Below are 20,583 nucleotides of genomic sequence, written 5' to 3'. Positions count from 1 at the left end.
ACCCAGTGCTCATCCCAAAAGGTGCCCTCCTCAATACCCATCACCCACCCTCTCCTCCCTCCCACCCCCCATCAACCCTCAGTTTGTTCTCAGTTTTTAATAGTCTCTTATGCTTTGGCTCTCTCCCACTCTAACCTCTTTTTATTTATTTATTTTTTTTTTCCTTTTTTCCTCCCCCTCCCCCATGGGTTCCTGTTACGTTTCTCAGGATCCACATAAGAGTGAAACCATATGGTATCTGTCTTTCTCTGTATGGCTTATTTCACTTAGCATCACACTCTCCAGTTCCATCCACGTTGCTACAAAAGGTCATATTTCATTTTTTCTCATTGCCACGTAGTATTCCATTGTGTATATAAACCACAATTTCTTTATCCATTCATCAGTTGATGGACATTTAGGCTCTTTCCATAATTTGGCTATTGTTGAGAGTGCTGCTATGAACATTGGGGTACAAGTGCCCCTATGCATCAGTACTCCTGTATCCCTTGGATAAATTCCCAGCAGTGCTATTGCTGGGTCATAGGGTAGGTCTATTTTTAATTTTCTGAGGAACCTCCACACTGTTTTCCAGAGCGGCTGCACCAATTTGCATTCCCACCAACAGTGCAAGAGGGTTCCCGTTTCTCCACATCCTCGCCAGCATCTATAGTCTCCTGATTTGTTCATTTTGGCCACTCTGACTGGCGTGAGGTGATACCTGAGTGTGGTTTTGATTTGTATTTCCCTGATAAGGAGCGACGCTGAACATCTTTTCATGTGCCTGTTGGCCATCCGGATGTCTTCTTTAGAGAAGTGTCTATTCATGTTTTCTGCCCATTTCTTCACTGGGTTATTTGTTTTTCGGGTGTGGAGTTTGGTGAGCTCTTTATAGATTCTGGATACTAGCCCTTTGTCCGATATGTCATTTGCAAATATCTTTTCCCATTCCGTTGGTTGCCTTTTAGTTTTGTTGGTTGTTTCCTTTGCTGTGCAGAAGCTTTTTATCTTCATAAGGTCCCAGTAATTCACTTTTGCTTTTAATTCCCTTGCCTTTGGGGATGTGTCGAGTAAGAGATTGCTACGGCTGAGGTCAGAGAGGTCTTTTCCTGCTTTCTCCTCTAAGGTTTTGATGGTTTCCTGTCTCACATTCAGGTCCTTTATCCATTTTGAGTTTATTTTTGTGAATGGTGTGAGAAAGTGGTCTATTTTCAACCTTCTGCATGTTGCTGTCCAGTTCTCCCAGCACCATTTGTTAAAGAGGCTGTCTTTTTTCCATTGGATGTTTTTTCCTGCTTTGTCAAAGATGAGTTGACCATACGTTTGTGGGTCTAGTTCTGGGGTTTCTATTCTATTCCATTGGTCTATGTGTCTGTTTTTGTGCCAATACCATGCTGTCTTGATGATGACAGCTTTGTAGTAGAGGCTAAAGTCTGGGATTGTGATGCCTCCTGCTTTGGTCTTCTTCTTCAAAATTCCTTTGGCTATTCGGGGCCTTTTGTGGTTCCATATGAATTTTAGGATTGCTTGTTCTAGTTTCGAGAAGAATGCTCGTGCAATTTTGATTGGGATTGCATTGAATGTGTAGATAGCTTTGGGTAGTATTGACATTTTGACAATATTTATTTTTCCAATCCATGAGCAGGGAATGTCTTTCCATTTCTTTAAATCTTCTTCAATTTCCTTCGTAAGCTTTCTATAGTTTTCAGCATACAGATCCTTTACATCTTTGGTTAGATTTATTCCTAGGTATTTTATGCTTCTTGGTGCAATTGTGAATGGGATCAGTTTCTTTATTTGTCTTTCTGTTGCTTCATTGTTAGTGTATAAGAATGCAACTGATTTCTGTACATTGATTTTGTATCCTGCAACTTTGCTGAATTCATGTATCAATTCTAGCAGACTTTTGGTGGAGTCTATCGGATTTTCCATGTATAATATCATGTCATCTGCAAAGAGCGAAAGCTTGACTTCATCTTTGCCAATTTTAATGCCTTTGATTTCCTTTTGTTGTCTGATTGCTGATGCTAGAACTTCCAACACTATGTTAAACAACAGCGGTGAGAGTGGGCATCCCTGTCGTGTTCCTGATCTCAGGGAAAAAGCTCTCAGTTTTTCCCCGTTGAGGATGATGTTAGCTGTGGGCTTTTCATAAATGGCTTTTATGATCTTTAAGTATGTTCCTTCTATCCCGACTTTCTCAAGGGTTTTTATTAAGAAAGGGTGCTGGATTTTGTCAAAGGCCTTTTCTGCATCGATTGACAGGATCATATGGTTCTTCTCTTTTTTTTTGTTAATGTGATGTATCACGTTGATTGATTTGCGAATGTTGAACCAGCCCTGCATCCCAGGAATGAATCCCACTTGATCATGGTGAATAATTCTTTTTATATGCCGTTGAATTCGATTTGCCAGTATCTTATTGAGAATTTTTGCATCCGTATTCATCAGGGATATTGGCCGGTAGTTCTCTTTTTTTACTGGGTCTCTATCTGGTTTAGGAATCAAAGTAATACTGGCTTCATAGAATGAGTCTGGAAGTTTTCCTTCCCTTTCTATTTCTTGGAATAGCTTGAGAAGGATAGGTATTATCTCTGCTTTAAACGTCTGGTAGAACTCCCCTGGGAAGCCATCTGGTCCTGGACTCTTATTTGTTGGGAGATTTTTAATAACCGATTCAATTTCTTCACTGGTTATGGGTCTGTTCAAGCTTTCTATTTCCTCCTGGTTGAGTTTTGGAAGAGTGTGGGTGTTCAGGAATTTGTCCATTTCTTCCAGGTTGTCCAATTTGTTGGCATATAATTTTTCATAGTATTCCCTGATAATTGTTTGTATCTCTGAGGGATTGGTTGTAATCATTCCATTTTCATTCATGATTTTATCTATTTGGGTCATCTCCCTTTTCTTTTTGAGAAGCCTGGCTAGAGGTTTGTCAATTTTGTTTATTTTTTCAAAAAACCAACTCTTGGTTTCGTTGATCTGCTCTACAGTTTTTTTAGACTCTATATTGTTTATTTCTGCTCTGATCTTTATTATTTCTCTTCTTCTGCTGGGTTTAGGCTGCCTTTGCTGTTCTGCTTCCATTTCCTTTAGGTGTGCTGTTAGATTTTGTATTTGGGATTTTTCTTGTTTCTTGAGATAGGCCTGGATTGCAATGTATTTTCCTCTCAGGACTGCCTTCGCTGCGTCCCAAAGCGTTTGGATTGTTGTATTTTCATTTTCGTTTGTTTCCATATATTTTTTTATTTCTTCTCTAATTGCCTGGTTGACCCACTCATTCGTTAGTAAGGTGTTCTTTAATCTCCATGTTTTTGGAGGTTTTCCAGACTTTTTTCTGTGGTTGATTTCAAGCTTCATAGCATTGTGGTCTGAAAGTATGCATGGTATAATTTCAATTCTGGTAAACTTATGGAGGGCTGTTTTGTGACCCAGTATATGATCTATCTTGGAGAATGTTCCATGAGCACTCGAGAAGAAAGTATATTCTGTTGCTTTGGGATGCAGAGTTCTAAATATATCTGTCAAGTCCATCTGATCCAATGTCTCATTCAGGGCCCTTGTTTCTTTATTGACCGTGTGTCTAGATGATCTATCCATTTCTGTAAGTGGGGTGTTAAAGTCCCCTGCAATTACCACATTCTTATCAATAAGGTTGCTTATGTTTATGAGTAGTTGTTTTATATATTTGGGGGCTCCGGTATTCGGCGCATAGACATTTATAATTGTTAGCTCTTCCTGATGGATAGACCCTGTAACTATTATATAATGTCCTTCTTCATCTCTTGTTACAGCCTTTAATTTAAAGTCTAGATTGTCTGATATAAGTATGGCTACTCCAGCTTTCTTTTGGCTTCCAGTAGCATGATAAATAGTTCTCCATCCCCTCACTCTCAATCTAAAGGTGTCCTCAGGTCTAAAATGAGTCTCTTGTAGACAGCAAATAGATGGGTCTTGTTTTTTTATCCATTCTGATACCCTATGTCTTTTGGTTGGCGCATTTAATCCATTTACATTCAGTGTTATTATAGAAAGATATGGGTTTAGAGTCATTGTGATGTCTGTATGTTTTATGCTTGTAGTGATGTCTCTGGTATTTTGTCTCACAGGGTCCCCCTTAGGATCTCTTGTAGGGCTGGTTTAGTGGTGACAAATTCCTTCAGTTTTTGTTTGTTTGGGAAGACCTTTATCTCTCCTTCTATTCTAAATGACAGACTTGCTGGATAAAGGATTCTCGGCTGCATATTTTTTCTGTCTAGCACACTGAAAATCTCGTGCCAATTCTTTCTGGCCTGCCAAGTTTCAAAAGAGAGATCCGTCACGAGTCTTATAGGTCTCCCTTTATATGTGAGGGCACGTTTACCCCTTGCTGCTTTCAGAATTTTCTCTTTATCCTTGTATTTTGCCAGTTTCACTATGATATGTCGTGCAGAAGATCGATTCAGGTTCCGTCTGAAGGGAGTTCTCTGTGCCTCTTGGATTTCAATGCCTTTTTCCTTCCCCAGTTCAGGGAAGTTCTCAGCTATTATTTCTTCAAGTACCCCTTCAGCACCTTTCCCTCTCTCTTCCTCCTCTGGGATACCAATTATGCGTATATTATTTCTTTTTAGTGTATCACTTAGTTCTCTAATTTTCCCCTCATACTCCTGGATTTTTTTTATCTCTCTTTCTCTCAGCTTCCTCTTTTTCCATAACTTTATCTTCTAGTTCACCTATTCTCTCCTCTGCCTCTTCAATCCGAGCTGTGGTGGTCTCCATTTTGTTTTGCATTTCATTTAAAGCGTTTTTCAGCTCCTCATGACTGTTCCTTAGTCCCTTGATCTCTGTAGCAAGGGATTCTCTGCTGTCCTGTATACTGTTTTCAAGCCCGGCGATTAATTTTATGACTATTATTCTAAATTCACTTTCTGTTATATTATTTAAATCCTTTTTGATCAGCTCATTAGCTGTTGTTATTTCCTGGAGATTCTTCTGAGGGGAATTCTTCCGCTTGGTCATTTTGGATAGTCCCTGGCGTGGTGAGGACCTGCAGGGCACTTCCCCTGTGCTGTGGTGTATAACTGGAGTTGGTGGGCGGGGCCACACTCCGACCTGATGTCTGCCCCCAGCCCACTGCTGGGGCCACAGTCAGACTGGTGGGTGCCTTCTCTTCCCCTCTCCTAGGGGCGGGATTCACTGTGGGGTGACGTGGCCCGTCTGGGCTACTTGCACACTGCCAGGCTTGTGATGCTGGGGATCTGGCGTATTAGCTGGGGTGGGTAGGCAAGGTGCACAGGGGCAGGAGGGGCAGGCTTAGCTCGCTTCTCCTTAGGTGATCCACTTCAGGAGGGGCCCTGTGGCAGCGGGAGGGAGTCAGATCCGCTGCCGGCAGTTTGGCTCCGCAGAAGCACAGAGTTGGGTGTTTGCGCGGAGCGAGGAAGTTCCCTGGCAGGAACTGGTTCTCTTTGGGATTTTGGCTGGGGGATGGGCGGGGGAGATGGCGCTGGCGAGCGCCTTTGTTCCCCACCAAACTGAGCTCTGTCGTCCGGGGGGCTCAGCAGCTCTCCCTCCCTTTGTCCTCCAGCCTTCCCGCTTTCTGAGCAGAGCTGTTAACTTATGACCTCCCAGACGCTAAGTCGCGCTTGCTGTCGGAACACAGTCCGTCAGGCCCCTCCGCTTTTGCAGGCCAGACTCCGGGGCTCTGCTTGGCCGGCGAGCCGCCCCTCCGCCCCGGCTCCCTCCCGCCAGTCCGTGGAGCGCGCACCGCCTCGCCGTCCTTCCTACCCTCTTCCGTGGGCCTCTCGTCTGCGCTTGGCTCCGGAGACCGTTCTGCTAATCCTCTGGCGGTTTTCTGGGTTATTTAGGCAGGTGTAGGTGGAATCTAATTGATCAGCAGGACGCGCGGTGAGCCCAGCGTCCTCCTACGCCGCCATCTTCCTGGAATCTGTGTTGCCATATTTTAGATCTCTGGGAAGATCTACAAAAAACTGATGACTGCTGCCTTTGGGACAATCAGCTGGGTGGTTAAAGACAATAGTGGAAAACTCCTTTTCTTGGTTTACCCTCTGGCACTTTTGGAATTCTGAAAGATTTCAATTTGTTACTTGTTCATTACAAATAAATACAGCTTACATGTAGAAATCTACTATTACAATGCTGGCTTTAGTTTCTTGTTGACTAAATGGTATGCGTTAAGTTTTTCTGATTAGAACTCTAATGTTTTGATTGGTGGCCCAGGGTACGAAAGCAGGATTTAGCACAATGACTCCTCTTCCACCACCATTTCACATATTGGTTTAGAAAACTTCTGAAAAGAACATTTCTTTTCACAAAGGGTGCCAAGTGAAGCCTGTAGGGTTAAGGACCTCCGATGAGCCGGCTGGACAGCCGCACAGCTGCAGTTATGAATATATATGAAAATGAAGTCATTTTAGCTTGTCTCTGAGGACTCCTGGGCTCATGAATGAAATCCCAGAAAACAATATGCACATCAAAAGCACTTGGTTTCTCTGTCTAAACGCTCTTCCCGAAGACGGTGATACTGACAAAAGTTTCTTGACTAAAGTGTCTCTAAGGAAGGGGGGAATGGTAGAATAGACACAATTCTAACGTTCGAGGAGTTATTTTACATTCAGCCATGTTAGTCACACATGATTTAATCCACTTCCTTGTGACAGTTCCTTGTTAAAATACGTTCAAGTGAATTATGTGAATGGTCTATTGTAAAATGTGTTCTGAAGAATATACTAAAGCAGATGTCAAAAATTTACCCAAAGTCCTAATATCCAACCCACCTTTATTACATGCCCACCATGCCAAGCACTGTGTTATAGAATCAAAGATGCACAAAGATGAAAGCCAGGCACAGAGGCAGAAATTCCAGACCAAATATACTCACAGTAGTAAAACTTCAAGCTCAGATAAAAACTGCTTCCATTGTTTCTTACATTGCATTTTTTTCTCCTAAATATCATGGAGAAAAATAAGAAAACAAAATTAAGGAAAGGATCTCTGCTTCTGGGATTTTTAAACCAGGGTCTACAGTCTTCCTGAAACCAGCTGACCTTTTTGATGTAAATGCATATAAACCTTTTTCCGGGAGGAGGATCTTAAGCTTTCATCAGATTTTCAAAAACCCATGAACTCCCAAACAGATTTCTAACCACTGCTCTTGAGTTACAAGTTTTTCGTGCACTGTATTATGTTGCCATATTTTATATTCGAACCCTTTTACCATATTTTGTACACATTTACATACATTTTAAAATATTGTATGTATTCAAAGAAAATCCCATGACAGAAATGCCCTACTTGGTCTCACAAAGGATCCAGTTTGTGATAGCTGTATTCTGGTTAGAAGGGGATTTCACCAATTCAGTATTTATGATTTGGGTCATTTGGATATGTCGATTCAGGTTTACCTTTGTATTAATGTTGAAATGGTGGACTTACTAAGAAATTGAAAAACGTAACTCCTTACTTCAAAGAATCTTCAGAAGCTAGCCCAGTGCCTGACACAGGAATATTTATTGGAAACATTAATGAATTCAGTAATATTGTATGAGCGCCTACTCTGTCCCTGGTATTGTTCGTGATGGCTTTAGTTTATAAACCTTATGTCGCTGCGCGTCTCTGCATCTCAAGATCCTAACTTCCACCACGAAAGAGTTAAGTACATTGTTAGGCTCCATCAGCTGTAAGTTTCTATCATTTGTAAATTGCAATACAGGGCAGGGTTTTTAGAGCTCTGTTCTCAGGAAGAAAGGGAGAGAAATCCAACAGGAATTCTGGAAGCTATTTTCCAAGTTAATCCAGGAAGTCAGAAACAATAAACGAGGCTAACAAATCATTTTCGCGGACCACTTTATGAGAATTTACATTTTAAAATACCATTGTCCTGGGAGCCAGGTGGATTTGGTCTCAGTCTTATTTCTAACACGCAATATTTGTGACTTTTTGTCACTTAACCTCCTTGAGATCGCTGTTTTCTTAATCTGAAAAATGAAGGGGTTAGTTTTTGTGTTCATGCTAACCTAGCTTAACTCTCAAAGTTTGGGTCTGTGCACAAGGAACATCAGCTTCACAGGGAGCTGGTAAGAAATGCTGACTCTCAGGTCCCTGCCCAGGTGTGCTGAACCAGAATCTGTATTGTAAGGTCTCCAGGCGATCTGGTTGCACCCATCTAAGGCATCTTGTACACTTTCCCACTTCAGTCCCTCCAGGAAAGGTTACTGAAGTTAATGTTCCAATTTTACAAAACCACATTTCTTTAGAAACAAATGCTCTATGGCTAAGGCTTCATTAAATTTCCCATCTTTCCCCGGTGTGTGTGTGTGTGTGTGTGTGTGTGTGTGTGCACGCACACACACACACAGGCACACACTTAGGACTTTGTATGGTGTCTAGGCCTTTGGTAACTTTGTTACTTCCTGTCCTTTTACTCCTAGAGATCAGTAACTAAATTCACGAAAAGGACATACACACATGCTTCATTCAATTCACCTAACGAACATTTACTGAGCAACTTCCATGGGCCAGGCTCTGTAATAAGGCTCCGGGATACAAAGATAAATAAGATCTTTAAAAACCATCATCTAGTCCATTGGGAGAGGTGCATGAAGAAACCAGTATTTGGAGGTATTGCTATGGTGCTGTGGCTGCACATTGGAGGGTCACCAAAACTATACCAGAAGGATTGGAGGCAATCAAGGAAATGATCATTGTCTCTAGGACAGGAGGGAAAGGAGATCTAAAGGCAATGACATTCCATTCTGAAGCCAGACTCCTGGAATAAAAAGTAAATAAATAAATAAAAAATCCCAAACCTCCCAAAACCTTCCAAAAACCTCACAAAAACTCCCAGTGTGAGTTGGTGGCAGCCATGGAGAGAAGAGGAAAGTAGGGAGAGGGCTGGAACCTTTTGGGGAGGTGGCCGTGGGGCTCAACCCCAAGAGAACATACAAATGGGCCTGGGACACACTGGCCCTAGGAAACAGGCTTCAGTTAGGCCACCTCTAGATAACCACATTCTCTTTGTTGAATGGTGTTTCATTTCTTTATTAGACCGTTTGTCTCCTCAGGAATCTTGAGATGTCCATATAAAATCAGTGGGTATAGAATGCTATGTAAGGACTGGAGAAATCAGGTTAATAATTAAAGAAAAAAAAGGGCCCCATAATCTAAGCTGCAGAGGAGGAATCGCCCGAGATCCATCCTCTCCCCCATTTGCCCAGCCCTATCTCACCGATCGTGAGATTTGGTCCATGTCACCTCCTGGCTTAGACGTACCTTCTCCTTGCCTCTGCCCTAGCTCAGAGTGGGGCTTCTCAACGCTGGCTACACATCCGAACCACGTGGGGAGCTTTGAAAAAATACGGATGCCCGCCACCACGATGCTGACCTAACCTGATGCTGAGGGATCATTTCAAAAAAGCTCTTGAGGTGACTCTAATGTTAGGCTTGAGGACATGGGCTTAAGTCCCATCCACCTCTTCACTACCCATCTAAAACCCCCTCTATCCACCTCCAGCCTAGTCCTTGCCATCTCTGCTCCAATGCCTCTGCCGACTTCCAGCCCATCACCTAACCTGTGCTCAGAGTTATATCTCAAAAACACAAACCTAATCCTTTCACTCTCCCACTTAAAACCCACCCACCGACTTGAGCCATCTTTCCCGCGTCATCTGCCATTACCTTCCCACCCCCTGCTCTACGTTCCCTCCACCCAATGATCTGTTATTAGTAAGGCATATGTTTGCGCACACACACCTCCAGGCTGTTACACCTGCTATTTCTTCCACCCAGAAAGCACTTCCCATGCCTCGCTCCCCGCCAAAATTCTACTGGGCTTTCAAAATCCAGCTGAGAGGTCACTTCCTTTCGTTCGCTTTTCCCATTTGTCTATTGCAGAAATGTTTATCAAGTACTTCCTCTGTGCCAGGCTCTCTTCTGGGTGCTGGATCTGCCCCTGCCCTGGCTGTCTTTTCTGTGCTGCCATGACCTCCTTGTGCAAATCCGGGCTCAACTACTTCTCACGCTGTAGCTTAATCTTTGCTTTCTTTACCTGACCGTTTGCCCCACAGGACTGAGCTCCCAGAGGATGGAATGATGCCTTATTCATCCTTGCCCAGCACCCATTTCACAGAGAGAGTTGAATGAATGTTTATTGACTACTGACTAACGATGAAGAACAGCAGAGCAGTTCCTCTGGGTGTATGTGTGCATACCTGTCTCTTCCTGACTCCTGGGTGTGATACCCCAACACCCTTTCTGCTTTACTGGCTGCAGTCACTCAGCTTTCTCCTAAACCCCAACTCTGATCATTGCCTCGCTCCTGCTATTTGAAGCCTCCCCTTTCCCACCCTCTTGAACTGTGATAAACGATAATTTATAAAGTAGCACCAAAGACCAATCTGGGGCTTGGCCTGTGAAGTTGCCTGGAGGAGACACGGCCCATCCTAAAAACAAGACCAAAAACAAAACAAAACAACACAAGAAAACTGGAGCAGACCAGCACAGGCAAAGTGCCAAGCTCCTACACAGCTCTTCAGAAAAGGCTTTCTCCTTCGACACATCTGGGGATGGGAAGAATTTCACTTCCACATTCCTGCAAGTCAGGCATTCATTTCATGGTCTTTCCTCCAGTCACCTGAGGTCATATATCTTATTTCCATTTATTAAATTTTATTTTCGAGTATATCTCCTTTCAATGTTGATGAAAAATGACACATTCTAGCATGAAATATGAGCAAATAAATGGAACTGATATCCTGTGATAGTAATTCTTTCCATACCTGTTTAAATAATTTAATGGCATATGTTCGGTTTTGGATCTCCGCTCTGTATACCTCAAAAATCTCCCCTTCTCCAATTAGGAAGTCTTTGTGGAAATTTTTGGTTCCATCTCTGATGTTTTGAAAGCTGACAGAGGATTTAAACAATATTCCTTAGGACAGAAAGTAGGGAGAAGATAAGTTACTTTTTCTTTTCTTTCTTTCTTTTTTTTTTTTTTAAAGAATCAACATCATCATTAAAAAGAACCATAAGTTCCATATTAGAAATATTTCAGAGCCCAGCAGAGAGCCAGGAGCAGAAGGCCCAGGAACCAAAACTGAAGCCCATCTCCGCACATTTACTTGGGTCTGGCTCCCACCATTCCACAGAACAAATGCCTTTTTAGATATCTGAATGATAGTACTGTGATTCTATCACCCTTCCAAAGAGGTCAGCCAAAGAACTCAGTTGAGGAAAGTTTTCCAGGACTCCACTTCTTTGTCATTAGATCAGTGGGTTGCTTTTGACTCACTATGAACCTAAAATCATTCAAAATAAAAAAAAAAAAAAAACCTATAGAAGTAGAAACTTTGTTATGACTAAACAATATTCTCCAAGTATGACTGATAGAATCATTTTTCATGAGCCAAATCCTCTAAATTTCTAACTTACTTCCTCAGAGTAAATTAGGAAGATGCTTCAGCTTTTTAAAAAATCATCTAGGGGCGCCTGGGTGGCTCAGTCGGTTACGCGTCCAACTTCGGCTCAGGTCATGATCTCACAGTCCGTGAGTTCGAGCCCCGCGTCGGGCTCTGTGCTGACAGCTCGGAGCCTGGAGCCTGCTTCAGATTCTGTGTCTCCCTCTCTCTCTGACCCTCCCCCGTTCATGCTCTATCTCTCTCTGTCTCAAAAATAAATAAACTTTTAAAAAAAAAACTTAAAAAAAAATTTTTTTAAAAATCATCTAAAGCAGAGATTGGGAGAAAACATTTAAAAGGTAATCAAATACATATCCAAGGGGAAAAGCTTAACTAAATCCTTCAGAGCCCAATTTTGGCAATATTTCCACATTTGCTGTTTGATTTACATCTTATTGTTAAATCTTAAAGGACCAAAATTTTATCCAACTTCTCTAATTCTCTTTTGAACCAAGGAAGGTACAGATCTGGTGGTAAAGACGAGGCAAAGCAGCCTTAACTAGCCATTAACATTGATCAGAATGATTCCCAGGTAGAATTAAATTATTCTCCCTGCTAATAAAGTAATAAAAGTGATATGGAAATAATGAGACTTTCATAGTGACCTTCGGCATTGCTCTACAAACATCTCTAAAGATCTCTGCAAGGGCTATCACAATTTCTAACACTATATAAAACCCAATGTAATTTTTAAATGTTTTCCTATGACACATAAAAATGCAAATTTCACTAACAGAAAGTATGAAAACCCCCCCAGGGAAGAGACCACAATTATGTTCTCCATTGGCCAGTGGATTTTTTTTTTAATTTTTTTTAACGTTTATTTATTTTTGAGACAGAGAGAGACAGAGCATGAATGGGGGAGGGTCAGAGAGAGGGAGACACAGAATCTGAAACAGGCTCCAGGCTCTGAGCTGTCAGCACAGAGCCCGACGCGGGGCTCGAACTCACGGACCGTGAGATCATGACCTGAGCCGAAGTCGGCCGCTTAACCGACTGAGCCACCCAGGCGCCCCGGCCAGTGGATTTTTAATATAACAATAATATATCATCCATCAGAACTTAGTGTCAGTCAAAGCTGCAAGTATTTCAACATCCATGAAGATTTTACCCTAAACCTGCATATTAATGAACAGTTAATGTGTTCATTGGATATTTGTCTCTGTAAGTTAACTTAAAGCAAAGCATGATTTAAAGTAAAAAAAAAAAAAAATTTTTTTTTACCTTTTTCATTATGTTCAGGAATAAGAACATTATCCACTGTGACATTGGCTATTTCCTAAGAGAGGAAATACATACTGAAGTAATTCCATTTCATAAGCCTAGAAAGAACAGAACCTTAACAGAAATCCAAAGCTCCCCCTGGACTATACAGTGCAATAGAGCAGAATCTAATTTAGAAGAAAGCTAGTAGAAAGCGAAGTTACTTTATTTAATTCAACAGTATTCATTGCCTTATACATTTAAAGCTTCCATACTAACTACAAAAACTCAAGTATCAATGTCATAGTTACAGTCAATTTTAAATGACTTCTAATGCTATAAAAAATGATCGCTGCCAATTTATTTGTTCCCATAAAAACCAACAGCAACATGCAAAATGCCAAGTAGAACAGGAAAATTAAAAGCTGAATTAAGACAAATGCGTAACTCACAGCACTCTTACCAGTTCTAAGCCTTATCTATGACAGATCACTGACAGGAGAAAGCTCTTCACTCTTTTCCCACAAATCTCTAGTTTCCTGAATCCCCAACTAAACAAAGCAACGAGAAAGCTAAAGCTTTACTGGTTTTAAAAAAGTACTTGCAAACCATCATTTTTCTGTCTGATAATTTCATCCCCCATGCTCAATTATATATGCAACAGAGTTCAAGGTTCATTATCTCTGCACATACACTCTACCTTGGGTAACATGTTTGGAAATCTATCTCCATGATGACTCTGACTCTTCAAGGGTGCTCCTAAAAAGAAATAAAGGGAGGTAGATACAGATAAAGTTTTATGTCTCTAATAAGCATGTTTTTTTTTCCTTTCTTAGACTGTGAAAATAAACACCTTGCTAGTAGTGTTAATTTCTAAAGTTCACTTGCATTCCCTTTGAATGGTTACAAATTAACATATGTAAATAGCTTTGTAATGATCAAATATTATTCAAACATGTTTTTGTTTACCTAACGTATAATACCTACCTTACATTATTGATAGACATCATTAAAAATATTAAAGTAGAAAGTAGAAAATTGAAAGGAAAAAAGCAACATTGAATCAGCTTTTTGCCCATATATTTTTTAAAAAATTTTTTTTTTCAACGTTTATTTATTTTTGGGACAGAGAGAGACAGAGCATGAACGGGGGAGGGGCAGAGAGAGAGGGAGACACAGAATCGGAAACAGGCTCCAGGCTCTGAGCCATCAGCCCAGAGCCTGATGCGGGGCTCAAACTCACGGACTGCGAGATCGTGACCTGGCTGAAGTCGGACGCTTAACCAACTGCGCCACCCAGGCACCCCTGCCCATATATTTTAAAGTTGTATAATTATGGGATTATATCTCCTTAGGTTAGTTTATTTTGTATCCCCTCTTGTGCCGTAAGATATTAGAGGGTGTGTGTGTGTGTGTGTGTGTGTGTGCGTGCGTGTGATCAGCCACAAACACCTGTCACCCCCCTCCCCAAATATACACCGTAACTTCTGTATGTTCTATTTGAATTGAGGTAGTCCATGTAGCTTCCTGCAAAAGATGAAAACCCTGAAGTATCTTGCTGTCATATCTGACATTTTGATTCAGACTTCAGAAAAATTTTATTTCATCTTCTAGTTTTTCTTTGACTGTATTCTAATGTTTTAAAAAACTACTTTGCTTAGAGGACTGGCAACAAAACATAACCAATTAATAACAGACCTCCTTGAGCAAACTACAAGCCTAGATCTAGCAGACATTCTCTAGAATATTCCATCCAAAAACAAAAGAATATACAAATACTTCACAAGAGCATGTTGAACAGTCTCCAGGATAGACCATATCTTGAGCGATAAAATGAGCCTCAATAAATTTGGAAGGACTGAAATCATACAAAGCATATTCTCTGACCACAATGCAATTAAAATAGAAATCAGTAATGGAAGGAAATTTGGGAAATTCACAAATACATGAAAATTGAACAAGTCCATAAATAACCAATGAATCCAAGAAGAAATCACAAGGGAAATTATAAACTACTTTCAGATGAATGAAAGTGAAAACACAACATACCAAAACTTATGGGATGTAGCAAAAGGAGCACTTAAAAGGAAATTTATAGCTGTAAATGCCTACCTTAAAAAAGAAAAAGGATCTTAAATCAATAACCTGAATTTTCACTGAAGGAACTAGAAAAGAAAGTGCCAAATTGAAGGAAGCAAAGGAAGGAAAGAATTAAGATTACAGTGGAAATAAATGAAATAGATAATATAAAAACAAAAGAGAAAATCAATGAAACCAAAGGGGTTCTTTGGAATAATCACAAAACTGATTTAGCTAGACTAACTAAGAAAGAGAGGAGACTCAAATTACTAAAACCAAAAACAAAGAGGAGACACACTACCAACCCTATAGAAATAAAACGAATTGTAAGAGAATATGATGAACATTTGCATGTAAAAAATTAGATAACTAAGGGGCACGTGGGTGGCCCACTTAGTTAAGTGACTCTTGATTTCAGCTCAGGTCATGATCTTGAGGTTCGTGGGTTTGAGCCCTGCATCCGGCTCTCTGCAGGTGCAGAGCCTGCTTGGGATGCTTTCTTTCTCCCTCTCTCTGCTCCTTCTCCACTTGCGTGCTCTCTCAAAATAAATAAATAAACTTAAAAAATTAGATAACTGAAATGGCACAGACAGATTCCTAGAAAGACACAAACTGCCATAACTAACTCAAGAAGAAATAAACAATCTGAATGGACCTATTGCAAGGAAAGAGACTGAATTAATAATTTAAGATTTCCTACACACAAAACCCCAGGCCTGAATGGATTCACAGGTGAATTCTATCAAATATTTAAACAAAATTTAACATCAGTTCTTTACAAATTTTTCCAAAATAGAAGAGGAGGAAACAACTCCCAAATCATTCTATGAGACCCAATATTATCCTAATACCAATGCCAGGTAAAACTTCACAGGAAGACTATAGTCCAATATCTCTTATGAACATGGATGCAGAAGTCTTCAACAACAACAAGTCCTCAATGAAATATTAGCAAAGTAAATCCAGAAACATGTAAGATTATATGCCATGATCAAGTGGGATTCATTCGGGAATCCAAGATTGGCTTACAATATGAAAATCAACCAATGTAATACACCACATTAATAGAATGAAGAACTAAACCCATGAAATCCACTAACCTATCGTAAAAACCCAAGGAATAGAAGAGAATTCCCTCAATTTAATAAAGGGTATCTGTGAAAAGCCCACAAATAATGTCATACATCATTATGAAAAACTGAATGCTTTCCCCTTTACATCAGGAACAAGAAAAAAAAGTCTGATCTTGCCACTTCTATTCAACCTTATACCAGAGGTTCTAGCCAGGGCAATTAGGCAAGAAAAAGAAATAAACATCATGGGGAAGTATCGTGTAGAATAAAATTTGAACTAAGGGCACTAAAAGTCATTGTCCTTGTGTTGCCCATAAAAAGGAAGGCAATATTCATTGTCATATAAAATTGAAGATTCAAAATGGCTCTCCTAAGAAGCCAGCAGAAAACTGTGGATTTTATGTCAAAAGTAGAAAACAATTATGACCATTGAAATATAAATGCAAAATGTGATATGTAAGAGCAGGCATACCAGAAATATAAGGAAAGCAGGTAAGGATTCTCGTTTCTTGAGCAACTAGGCTATGTCCTGAGATATGAGGGAATGCTTTATGGATGTGAAAACACCTAATGGCAGCCACCTGAATCGCAGGAATAGTGACTGGGAGGAAATACAAGACTTTTCTCAGGAGGACTTGTAAGAAATTCCAAATCCACAAAGTGATCTCTCCTCTAAAAGGAAAACCATCCCACCAAACTGACAATTTCAAGGGAAGGGAGGCAAAAATGGATATTTGAGCAAATAATGGATTATTTGGATAACTGGTAAGTCTGTCCATGGGAGCAACAAACAAAGACTAAATCTTTTTATGCACTTTCAGTTAGGAACTCTAACTTCTAATTCATTGAGTAGCTATCATAGGAGACACGTGTTCAGTAGGCTCACTTAACGGTTTCCATGAATCATCACGCTGCTTCTTTGAACAAGCTAAACAACTAACATTTTAAAGATTTAGTTTCAAAGCATCCACTCAACAAGTTGCAATTAAATAATGCTATTTTTCTCAGCAAAGGACTCAGACCAAAATGCTATCCTCCTCTTCATCTCAAATTTACCTATCTCCTGATACTAGGGCAGTAAATAACTGTCTTTCCACCAATCAGCGAATCTCCTATTTTTAAAAATGAAATCAATTTTGCACGTGCAACAGGAGTCAAGCAAGGATGTGAAATTTTCGTCTACTCACGGTCCACATCATTCTCTGCTGTGTAAATAAACAACACAGAGAGTGAAAAGGTATCCTGAAATCTATTCCGGAATCTGCAAATGTAAAACATAACCCTGCGTCCTATCAGATTGGTGTGAGTTTATATTGCAAACGATAAGTTGTGTGGGTGGTTTCAGCAGCTGGAAAAAGCTCAGAGAATGAAAAGGCAGTGCATTTACAGTGTCCAGGGAGTCACTGTACTTTACTTGGTCAGTCAGCTTCGTAGTGAAGCATTCCATGGGACTAAACCAAGTGAGGAAACAGTGACAAAAGAGATGAGCCACGTTTTACGGGAAATACCGTAGTGGGAGCCTATTGGGAACTGTCTAATATCCCATTAAACGTAAAAAGCATATAAAAGTCAATCTGAAGGTACAGTGTTCTGGTACAAATTTCGCAGGATTTTTTCTAGGTAGGGGTGATAAGGTAGAGGTATATTTGCATGCAAATATACGGAACTAAAAATACCTCTGGACAAAAGAGCCAAAAGAACAAGGATGCTGATTCAAAAGAATTTTCAGCCTAAGAGCCCTGAGTCTGTAACGTAAGACCCAAGATCACTCAGGATCATTCTTGTTGAAGTGAATAAATCTAAAGTGGAGTAAACAGAACAGGGGACATTAGGAACTTATTTTATTGATAAAGAATGAACAGAAAAAGTTTCATGAGCTTTACTTATCAGGTTGCTTTAAGTGTAAGTCATGACACAGCATCAGAAACACACAAGACAAATAGAGGGAGGTATTAGGCCACTGTGAAACAAGACTAGTAAGGCAGAGTTAGAGGCCCTGGCATAAAAACAGCACTGAAGATAAAAGATAAGCCCCAGGCATCATTTGCACTAAAATACAAAGGCAGGGAAAGAGAGAATCAATTATATTTTGACTTATATGACAAAGCTAATTATAAAAGTATTTATGTTTTACTCAAACACTGTGATTCTGTTTATGATTCAAATAGCGTCAGAGTTTTGGATGGAAAACTGATTCTCTTAGCTAAGAATGAAACGTTTAAAAAAGTGTAATTTAGAGGTACCTGGGTGGCTCAGTCGGTTAAGCATCTGATTTCGGCTCAGGTCACGATCTCACCGCTTGTGAGTTCGAGCCCTGCGTGGGGCTCTGTGCTGATAGCTCCAGCAAAGTCTGGAGCCTGTTTCGGATTCTGTGTCTCCCTCGCTTTCTGCCCCTCCCCTGCTCACACTCTGTCTCTGTCTCTATCTCGAAAATAAATATTTAAAAAAAATTTTTTAATGTGTAGTTTACAAGTAAAAAATTTTAAAAACCTAAACAAGTGGTAGAAGGGACTGTGTTGTATAACATAGGCAATAAGGAAAGAAAGTGTCACCCAAAAGAAGTGACAAAAGCCTTCAGATAAAGCCTCAGGTAAGCAATCCTTGACATATAGTATAACCAGTCATGGACTTGAACAAAATGCAATATTTACATTTATAAATTGCAAACTCTATAAAATAGACAGAGAGCCACATCATAAGAATCATAAATGTTTACCATGATTCACAATTAAATGGATAGCTCGATGATGCCCCATCTCCTGGAGGATCTGTAACAAGTCACCGATGGTCTTGTTTTTCTGTGCCCAGGACCAGAGTAGTTCTCTTGTTCCACTTTTACCTTGGTCAACATATTTTTCGATGTGACGAACATCCAGCCAGCTGTTTGAAAGTCGCTCCGCTGTAGAAATCATAACAGGAAGAACCCAAAAATAGTTTACTTCTATTGGAATACATGTGTAGGGATACTTTATACGTTTTAGTTCATATTATTTATAATTTTTATTTTTTTAATTTTTTTTTTTAATGTTTATTTATTTTGAGAGAGAGAAAATGTGAGCACAAGCAGGGCAGGGGCAGAGAGAGAGGAAGAGAGAAAATCCCAAGCAGTGTCCTAGCTGTCAGCACAGAGCCCGATACGGGGGTCGACACAGAACTCAATCCCATGAGCCATGGGATCGTGACCTGAGCTGAAATCAAGAGTTGGTCACTTAACCGACTGAGCCACCCAGACACCCTGTCTCATACCTTTATCCTCTGGAAAGTCTAAAAAATTTAAAAAGCCAGATACACATGGATGGATAAAATCCAATTGTCATCCGAGTGTGGTCGTGGGGACCCTCAACACATCACCATAACTGGCTATGGAAATCAGCCTTTTCTTCTGCCACACACAAATCTGGAAGCTTCTCTCCAGCAGTAACCAAGGTAACCTCATTGGAGGACTCACCTATCCCCCAGTGATACTCTCTAAAGGTTGATGTCCTTTTAAAAGACGAACAGGGGCTCAGACCTGAGAAGTGTAATAAGCCCCCTACAGAACTATCTCTGTTCAGTCTATTTCAGACTCTAAAAGACTCTAAAGTTTTAAAAAATTTCTTAGGGAGCTACTACACTAGTTATAGTACTTGAATTTTTTTTAACATTTATTTATTTTTGAGAGAGAGAGAGCACGCACCCACGAGTGGGAGAGGGGCAGAGAGAGGGAGACACAGAATCCAAAGCAGGCTCCAGGTTCCAAGCTGTCAGCACAGAGGCTGATGTGGGGCTCGAACTCACGAACTGTGAGATCAGGACCTGAGCAGAAGTCAGACACTTAACCCACTGAGCCACCCAGGCATCCCAATAGCTGTGATATTTGAATCAAGACATCAGAAAGACAAACATCTTTTGATTTAATATGGCATCCCTTCTCCCCACATTTTCAGTCCTCCAAGGGTTTGCTAGACTATTCAGTTTCCTTCAACTTTCTGTTTTTGCTGAGAGTATAAGTACATCCTGAAAGCTGACAGAGATCACAATATGCAACCATAACTGCCCCCCTCTTCCTGTGGACCAAAAGTGGACTCGGTAGATATTACCAGTGCTCACCAATATTTCCAATCTTCTGCCCCTTCAGAGAGGATTACATCTTCCTGCCCTGGGTTAGTTATGCCTATGTGTCCCTTTCAGCCAGGAACACTGAAGAGCCAGGGGGCAATTCACCAGACACCCATGCTCGCCACCAGGTATAAGCACATGTTGATACGGGGGTGCTTCAAGATCAAAGCCACCTGGAATGCTGGGCCACCTCATGAGGTCAGCTGTTCTGGACTGTCAGTGCTGTTCCCACAAGCAAAAAGCAAACTTCGGTTATGTTAACCACTGGCAGTGATTTGGGCAGTGCTTGTTACTACATATAACTTAGTCTATCCTGGTCAATACCCACAAAGTTTCATCTTAAGCGTTATGTTATTCAGTCACATCTTGTATCAGAAAAGGGTGAAAGGAAGTGGCATATCCGATAAAGGATGATGAAGTTGAGACATTCAACTGGAATGTATGCTTAGGCTGTAAAGGAAAAAACAGCTACAATAACGTATCTGACATCATTAAGTTGGATTGTTTTTGCCTTTCTCCATATTTTAAGTTCTGGCAAGAATATCTTTATTATCTATTTCTTGGAAGAGATGATGTCTCATGAAGAGGCAAGGACTATCCAACTGTCAATATATGTTTTAGATAGCTTCACACTAAAAAATAGAAGGGGACCTTCAAAGCAAAAATATTTATCAAGATATAGTAACTCTCTATTTTTTTTAAAT

At 40.5% G+C, this 20,583-nt stretch overlaps 1 protein-coding gene across 1 annotated transcript in view; it reads right to left on the bottom strand.

Annotated features, from left to right (window-relative positions):
* The window catches only part of IRAK3 (interleukin 1 receptor associated kinase 3), a 63,114-nt gene that overhangs the window by 25,079 nt on the left and 17,452 nt on the right, over positions 1-20,583 (bottom strand). The window contains exons 2-6 of the mRNA XM_045462467.1: positions 18,498-18,680; positions 13,330-13,388; positions 12,651-12,705; positions 10,749-10,900; positions 6,854-6,918 (exon numbers count right to left, since the gene is read on the bottom strand). Coding sequence (XP_045318423.1) covers positions 6,854-6,918; positions 10,749-10,900; positions 12,651-12,705; positions 13,330-13,388; positions 18,498-18,680 — 514 coding nt within the window. The remainder of the gene's footprint in view (positions 1-6,853; positions 6,919-10,748; positions 10,901-12,650; positions 12,706-13,329; positions 13,389-18,497; positions 18,681-20,583) is intronic.

The sequence above is a fragment of the Leopardus geoffroyi genome, chromosome B4 (genome assembly GCF_018350155.1).
Source record: "Leopardus geoffroyi isolate Oge1 chromosome B4, O.geoffroyi_Oge1_pat1.0, whole genome shotgun sequence".
Lineage (NCBI taxonomy): Eukaryota > Metazoa > Chordata > Mammalia > Carnivora > Felidae > Leopardus > Leopardus geoffroyi.
The sequence above is the reverse complement of the archived record's forward strand: the minus strand, read 5'-3'. Positions and strand labels throughout refer to the sequence as shown.